Here is an 8,961-nt window from a genome sequence, read left to right on the forward strand (position 1 = left end):
TAGTGCGACATGTACCCCTCATCATAGTTAGAAGTTTTAATAAAAAAATTACTAACTTTGATAACTTTTGAGCCAATGACAGTGAATGATATGATAATGTATTATCTTTTCAATAACCATAATTGATAATCTAGTCGTTACTTTGGAGTATTCTTACTTATCTACTACTATGCTTTATTTGACGTTATTGCTTGTTTGTTACCAAATCACTCTCTATCTCTTAAATATATACATTTCAATCTTTATTACCTACTTGTACATTTCTTTATTAGTTTAATTGCACTATTTTTCCAAATATTATTTCATTTTTCTTTTAACATGAAAATCATTTCAAAATGTAAATTTGTAGATACCCTTTTTTGTTTGTATCTTGGTTGTTGTACTTATCTTCTATTATCGTCTTAGCTAAATCATATTTAATATGTAAGTCATAGTTAATTAAAAATGATAATTTTTAAAAAATGTTGTATATTTCACTTTCATGATGAGTGAGTAATAATTTAGAATAACTCCAAACACGCCACTAGCTTATACAAATCATTGGTTGGCTTTTGTACCGAACCTTTTTCCATTATGAATTATACATAGTGGCCGACGACTTGACCCCATAGGCCATAGGCACGTCGAAAGGTGACGAAAGTTCCTCGAGTTGTATGTATATTTGTGCAATTAAAATGCTGTTGAATGGAGTATTTGGTGTGTTCACATCCAACAAGTGGCCATACAATACAATTTTATTGACCCTAATACCAAACACGTCTAAAATACTATCAGGGGACCAATAACAACAGTTCACATGTGTTGTGTATCTCTTTATAAATATCTCTCTTATCTTCACTTCAATTTCCACACAAATATATTATCATTTTAAACAAGTTCTCGAAACTTAATGGACTCCAAGTGTTGTGATCACGGCGGCGCAACCACAACAATCAGCGCAGTTCATACGGATGTGATTGAAAGTCATATTTTGACTAAATTCGATGGCGCATCTTTGGCCTGCGCGGCGTCCACTTCTCACTTGCTACACAATCTCTGCAACAAACAAAGCTTGTGGGAAGATGTATGTAACGCAACTTGGGATTCTATAAAAGACCCTCTTGTTCGAAAAACAATTTCTGATTTTTCCGGGGGCTACCGCGGTTTTTACTCCGATGCATTTCCTGTTATCCGATCAAAGCATGGACGGGACAAGAAGTACCACTATGAAGGTAACATATCGGAACTAATCTCAGCTGTTGATATACACTACGGGGACGAACAGATTTTTTCAAAAGTAATAGTCACGGATACGGATAACAAGAGCTTTCTTCATTTCTCGTTTTGGGTGGACTTGTTTGACAACAAACAAACCGTGAAAATTCCGCTAAAATTCGAAGGAGATGAGAAAAAGTGCATGCTAGAGCTCGAACAAAATTTGAAATTGAGTTGGATTGTTATCGATCCTACCAAAAAACGTGCGGTCAACGTTTCGAGTTTGAGGCCAGTTTCTGTGCAGCCATCTTGGAATGGATATGATATACAGGTAATATTTGCGACAATACTATCCGGTGAATACGATGTCGAGGGTTCGGATCTTGTCGAATGCAGAGTTGCAGCGACATTAGGTTGTAAAGAAGGAAAATATGTGAAATTTAGGGAGGTAATTTTGTACTCGGAAGACATGCAAATGAGGCGTTTGAGTGGAAAAAAGTCTTTGAAAATATTGGAGCAAGCAATGGAGAGTGGTGAAAGAAAAAAGGAAAATGGAGGAGAAATGAAAGAGATATATGAAAAGTATTTGGATTTGAAAAGAAACAAAATGGAAGGAAAGAAAAGGAAGGAAAGGGTGTTGAATTTGGTTTATAAACTTTCTTGGGTTGCTTATTTCTTCGCTTTTGTTTTCTTGTGTTCTAGCCTAAATGTTTTTCCTAATTAGAGATAGGTATGTTATGTATAGTACAATAATTTGGGGTTTCAAATAAATATTGACACCTGAAATTATTCTATGAATTATTATTCTATGAATTATTGGGAACCTTTGTCGGATCTAATGTTTGATAGGATTGTTATTGCCCGATAGGTTGTCCGTCACCTCAAAAACTTGCTAATCCTTTCCGTTAGAGCATCTTCAGTGCTACAAATTTTTTACATAAATAATCTACTTGTCATCTAGGCGTCAAGTACGTGACATCTTTAAATAATATGTAATTAAAAAATTACACTCGAATCATGTATCCCCTTAACAAAAATTATAGACATTCATTTTTAGTTGGTTATATTTGACTAATTAAGAAAATCCTTAAATATAACTTTACATAATTATAATAAAAATAATAATATTGGAGTGTATATTAAACCTCTTAGTTAAAATTTTACAAAATGGTGATAACTAATCATTTTACATTTTAACATTAGAGATGCTCTTAGTACTAATTACGTATAGAAAAACACAATGATATGGAAGATTCTGATCTAGAGATAAACCGTCTACATAAAATCTAGGTTCTTAATTCTGGATTATGGCTTGCAACGATGGTTCATAGTTAATGATCGAGATATTAGGGTTTATTCTCTTACGAGAGTCGACCGTCCCATCTCCTTATAATTTTACCCGCTTTATTTTCTCTTTTATTTTTTTATTCATTTTCATCCCCTTTCTTTCTATTGTAATTATATATATCTCTATTTTATGCTCATTTCTAACCGTATTTTCTCCATCCACACAATACATTTTTTATGGATAAAAAACTTGTGTGTATTTATTACTAAGATTTGTGAGTTAAAAGCCTCTATTTGACTGCTCTCGTGGTTCGTGACTCAATCTGTCTTCACAAGATGCTTACATATCTTACTATGTGTCAAGGATCAAGTCAAAAAATGTAGTTCTGATTTGTGGGGTGAGACTCCTTATATAGGCATGAGATGCCTTGGATTGAATTAGGGTTAGGAGACCTAGTGGACAAGTCTCAGATTTAGAGTGGACTTTGGATTCCTAGAATGCAGGAAATAGATTCATTGTCCCATTTCTTGAAGGCCAATCTCCAAGGAATTATATCCTTATTTGGACTTTTCTTATCAGCTGATTTCACCTATATTAATTAATTTCGAAATTAATTAATATTCAGGATTTCGGGCCCCTTCGAATGAGCTTTATTTGTAGCATAAACCGGGTATAATTAATGCGATATTAAATACGCAATCAGGGTTTATTTTATCCCTATCAATTTTCTCATATTTTTTAATTTTCTTTCAATAAACATCATCTTTTTGTTTGCTTCTTATTCACCAAAATCGAGTTTTGTTGCATAAAATACAAAAAATACATTTAACTTCCATAGTTTAGTTTTTAGATCTATTAAGAACAGAGCTCAGATTATATAATAAAATTCAATTTTAAAATTCAAAATCTTTAATATAACAACATTTTAAATTTAGTATCATTCTGGTATCTTTGAATTTGGATTATTTCATTTCATTATGTTTGAGAGATTACTTGTGTGTTTTATTGTTTCGTTTTATACGATGTGGTGATTGTGTTGAAGATAAATTTTACGCTATATTGGAAGATCTCGATATCTCGCATCAATAAAGCTTTCGGCAAGTGTATTGCTGGTGCCCGATAAATAGTTGTGGGGAGTTTGTAATGGTGGTGAGAATCGTATGTGATCACCTCTCACAAAAGATATTTGTTCAAAATATGAGGTCTATAGGCTCAGTTTTTGTAATTGAGTCATCTGAACATTGTACTATCATTAAATTAATGCGAGGGTCAATTGTGAAGTTACAGATTTTAGGGGGATGCATCTTGATTACTCGGGAAACCATCATCTTTATTTTTAATTTTTGAAATATTTGTATTCAGTTAGTTAAGCAATCCGAAAATAAAGCGGCTAATTATTTAGCTTTTTTATTTGTTTTTCATCCTGATTTCATGATCAGCCGAGGATTTGTCCTGATTAAGTTTTTTTAATTATTACTGAAATCTGCTCTAAATTTGGTAAAAAGAATAATCAAGATATTAGTATCTCTTATCATACATGTCTTGATTTATACTATCACTTGAAATGAAGTTTACTTGTACATAAATTATTCTCCCTGTTCCATTTAAATAGTCTTTTTAGAATTTGAGTGTTCTTCCAGAACTATTTTTTTTCCTGGTTTTCATGCATTATTATCAATTAATTTTAATTTTACCCCTCATTAATACAAGTCAGATCTTTCATGCAATAAAAATATTAATTTAATTTAATATTAATAGGAGTAATATGTAAAATTAGTCAAATAAATATGTCAATAATTGTAAAGTTAATCTATGTGCTATTTTCTAAAAAAAAATTAAAAGGAAATAAAGGAGGTAATTTATAATGCTTATTAGCTAGTAATTATTATAAAAAACAAGGTAAATCTAAATCATGCTAAAATGCACAAGGGTTTAATAACATATATAAGATATTTAGCCTTTCATTTCTAGACTTTCAACTTTCTAGTTTCTTTAAATTTTATACATCATCTTATTTTTGCGTAATCTTTCATGGTTGGATTTTTTTTAAAAAAAAGTTAAAATATGAATTTTAAGAATGATTTGGTAGAAAAATTTTCTACCCCACCAGGTTGATTATCCCTACCCTTATCCTTAAGAATGTAAAATCATACCAATATATGAAATCATCATTTTTTCGCTTTCAAAACCTCTCTACTTTTTATCTCTCTACTTTATATTATATTTTACAACATGTTATCCGCTCGACATGCTCTTTGATTTGTTAGTTTGATGGTGCATTTATATGAGGTACTATAGTAGAACGTTTAGTTGATATCAAAATTCAAAGGTTAAACTTAAGATTTGTTTCATTACAAGACATGAGTTGTGCTTATGATCGAAAATTGAAGTTTCGATCCTATATTCATTTTAAAGTAAAAGGTTCTTGAAATGAAAAATTGGCCATCGTAGAAAATTAGCCATGAATATTACAATTATAAGGTATATATTTTTATCATCTTCTTCATTTTTTCAGATATTTTATAAATATGTATATTTGGGTTACACTCGTAAAACTCATACTGATTTCTCTTAAATCGTATATTGAATCTTTTTAGACTCCTCCAAAAATTCATTTGTTTACTTAACAATTCTAAATTTTAACATTTTTTCAAAGTTCTCCATCTAATATGTCAAATTGTGTAATGTGCTTAAGGTATTGATGCTTCTTTGTTATTGTTATTAGTACACCTTAACTATAAATTCGTCTAAAACTGAATTATATTGTAAAATCATGTATTCAATTTGGAATCATATTTTTCTGCCCTTGTAGAAGTTCACTAATTTAAAAGTCTAAAAAGCAATCTGACCAAGAGCTAAATTATATAGTGTTTTGATAGTTCACAATTAATTTTATTGTTAAATGATTAATTCTTAGTTTTTTCAAATTTTAGCATTTTTCAAATATAAAAGTTATTTATAACTTTCGTATTTTGTATTTTTTAAATAAAGTCGTTTGGATATTATAAAGTGTCTATTCTTGGTCCTGATTAAATCTGTTTTTATAAATGTATATTGTGTTATTATTTTATTTTATTTTGAGCAATACAATGACTCGAGTTCAATACATATGAGCTTGTATTTGTGTATCTTATCATGTCTTTGTCGAATTTCTGCAAATTTATAATTCATATAATATATTTTTGGTGAAAATATACTAAGTGACATTATGCTAGATTAAAGTAATATAATTGTTGATTATAATTTAAATGAGACACCTTCTGACATATATATACATAAAATCATTTAACTCTAACATGATACCTTTCGCATATGTTAGAATATTTTGTGTATTATATATGATTCAAATAAATGGTAATTATAGTATTATAAGTATTTTGTCAGATATTAATATTTTTCATAATTAGTTTCACCAAGTTTGACTTCAACATCTTATATCACAAAAAAAATTATTTGATTTATGGCAACCAGAAGTTGCGCAAATTACAACTAAAAGTTGTGTAAATGATGATACCTTTAGAGATATAATACGAATGTAAAATTTTATTACAATCAACTTATAAATTTATTATACATGTCTGATCTTATATAGAAAATCAATATAAGCTAAATATCAAAAATACCATAATATATAATATATTAATAAATATAAATTCTAACATCCCCCTCAAACTCAAGATCCTGCATCAATGAGTATTGAGAGTTTGTCAGACAAGGAACGAAATCACAAAATAGAGTGAGTCTTTGTAAAAATATCATCAATCTGAAGCGAAGAAGGAACAAAAGGCAATGAGATAGTTCCTTGCAGTAGATGATGGCGAGTAAGATAATGATCAATCTTAATATGTTTAGTGCGCTCATGAAATACCGAATTACGTGTAATAAGAATTGCACTCTTATTATCACAATATAATGGGGTCGAACTACGAGGCTAACACTTAAATCTGCAAGTAAGCGACGTAACCAAACAATCTCACAAGTAGTGGAAGCCATGACACGATACCAAGCTTCTGAAGACGACCTCAAAATAATATTTTATTTCTTACTCTTCCATGAAATAAGAGAATTACCAAGAAAAATACAAAACCCAATTATGGATTTACGATCCTCGGGATAACCAGCCCAATCAACATCACTATAAGCACGCAACTCTAAAGATGAGTTAGAAGGAAACAAAAGACTCTGAAACTGAGTCCCACGAAGATACCTGAGAATACGGTAGTAGGAAAATTGACAAATTGACTAACTATATGAACAACATGTACAATATTCGGATGACTAATAGTGAGATAAACAAGACTACCAACAATCGTGCGATATAAAGTAGGACATACTAATGGAAGGCCATCAAATGGAGAATATCGACGTGCACGGTCAAGCAAATCAACAATGTACTTAGATTGACACAAAAGATACCCCTTTGGTGAGCTAGCAACTTCAATTCTCAAAAAATAACGGAGCAAACCCAAATATTTCATAGCAAAATAACGAGCCAACTCTCTTTTCAATGACTCAATACCATCACAATCATCACCAGTAATAATTATATCATCAACAAATAAAGACTATAAGATATGACCAACACTCATAGATCGTACAAAAAGAGCAGAATCATGATTATTAGGATGAAAACCAAGTGAATAAAGTATAGTAGAAAACTTCTCAAACCAACAACGAGATGATTGATGAAGACCATAAATAGATTTATGAAGTCTGCAGACATAACCTGGTTGATGCGGAAGACCGGGAGGAGATATCATGTAAACTGCCTTGTGAAGATCACCATAGAGTAATGTATTCTTAACATCCATCTGAAATATTTTCTACCTTCGAACAGAAGCAACTCCAATCAAAGTACGAACAGTCGTCATCTTTACAACAGGCGCAAAAGTCTCTTCATAGTCTAAGCCGTACTTTTAAAAGTAACCTTTAGCAACAAATTGAGCCTTATAATGCTCAACGGATCCATCAGATTCTATCTTAATTTTATATACCCAACGATAACCAATTGCATGTTTTCCATGCGGCAATGGGACTAAATCCCATGTATGTGATTGATGTAAAGCAGTAATTTCCTCGGCCATAGCATTCTGCTATAGAGGATCATGAATAATCTCTCTATATGATGTAGGCTCGGACAAAAGGTGAAAAGAAGTAATAAATGAAGAAAAAGATGGGGAATACGATGAATAAGCAAAATCAGGCAGTTGGGTGGACTTACGTATGTGAGTAGAATTCCGAAGTGGCAGAGGAGTCGACCTTTCGGTTGACGATTGAGTAGGAGGAGAATATAAAATCTCTATGATGATTGACTGGTTGTAGAAGCAGGTGGAGCCGTTGGAGTCTTAGATATAGATGTAGAAGTCGGTGGAGATGTGGGAGTTTGAGATGTAGATGCCTCCGAAATTGAAGTATTAGAATTTATGATCGAAATATCCTCAATGTTTGTGTCAAAATGATCAATACGAATAAGCTCTTCTTGTGTCATATGATGCGAAAAAATAGAGAAAAACGGAATATGCTCCAAAAAGTAAACATGCCGAGAAAGATACAATTTTCCATTGACAGGGTCAAAACAACGATATCATTTCTGGGTAACACTATAGCCCAAAAACACACATAAAGCAGACTTAGTAGACAATTTACTAAGCTCAACCTGAGGTTTAAGAACAAAGCAGGTACAACCAAAGACACACAATGAAATATAATAAGGCACTTCATCATATAATTTCTCAAAAGGTGACAAACCAGAATTTTGAGTGGTTGGAATTCGGTTAATCACAAAAACAGTAGTAAAAAGTCCTTCACCCCAAAATACACTTGGAACATCAGCCGACAACAAAATGAGCGAGTTGTTTCAACAAGATGACGATGTTTTCTTTCAGCGACACCATTTTGTTGAGGAGTGTCAGTACATGAGGTTTGACATATAGTCTCATCAGAAGCTAAACAAGCGGCAAAAAGCGTTAGAACTGTATTCACCTCCCAAATCACAACAAAAATATTTAATGACAACTTTATGTTAAGTTTTTATATGAGCTCTAAAATCTTTAAAAATATCCAAAAAAATCAGAACTACACTTCACAAGATAAATCCGCTTATAACCAGTAAAATCATCAATAAACGAAACATAATATCTAGATCCTCCTTTTATGGGCATATGAGCAGGTCCCCACACATCAGAATGCACAATATTAAACAGAACAAGAGAATACGTAACACTCTTATGAAAAGGTAAAGCGGCAAATTCGCAACCGCTACAGTAAGAAATATCTTGAACTTTTAGTTGTCCCAAGGCTCCAGTTGAAACTAAAAATTGTAAACGAGATTGAGAATTATGACCTAAACGAGCATGCCATATGTAGAAGTCAGAAGATAAATCTCTCAAATGAAAAGATGATAAATCAACACTAGGAGTGCCCACAACAAATACATTGAGTTCATCCAAATCATAAAGTCCTCCCTGCTCACGACCTTT

At 31.6% G+C, this 8,961-nt stretch overlaps 1 protein-coding gene across 1 annotated transcript; it reads left to right on the forward strand.

The window, feature by feature from the left end:
* The first annotated feature begins 750 nt into the window (after window positions 1-750).
* Window positions 751-2,028, forward strand: LOC141693277 (putative F-box protein At2g36090). Its single transcript, XM_074498313.1, has one exon. It carries the CDS (start codon window positions 890-892, stop codon window positions 1,916-1,918), a length of 1,029 nt encoding a protein of 342 aa, XP_074354414.1. The 5' UTR covers window positions 751-889; the 3' UTR covers window positions 1,919-2,028.
* The last annotated feature ends 6,933 nt before the right edge of the window (window positions 2,029-8,961 follow it).

Source organism: Apium graveolens, chromosome 10, assembly GCF_009905375.1.
Source record: "Apium graveolens cultivar Ventura chromosome 10, ASM990537v1, whole genome shotgun sequence".
NCBI classification, from domain to species: domain Eukaryota; kingdom Viridiplantae; phylum Streptophyta; class Magnoliopsida; order Apiales; family Apiaceae; genus Apium; species Apium graveolens.

Excerpts from the sequence above, each read along its gene's own strand:
- LOC141693277 (XM_074498313.1), top strand. The coding sequence starts at position 890 with ATGGACTCCAAGTGTTGTGATCACGGCGGCGCAACCACAACAATCAGC.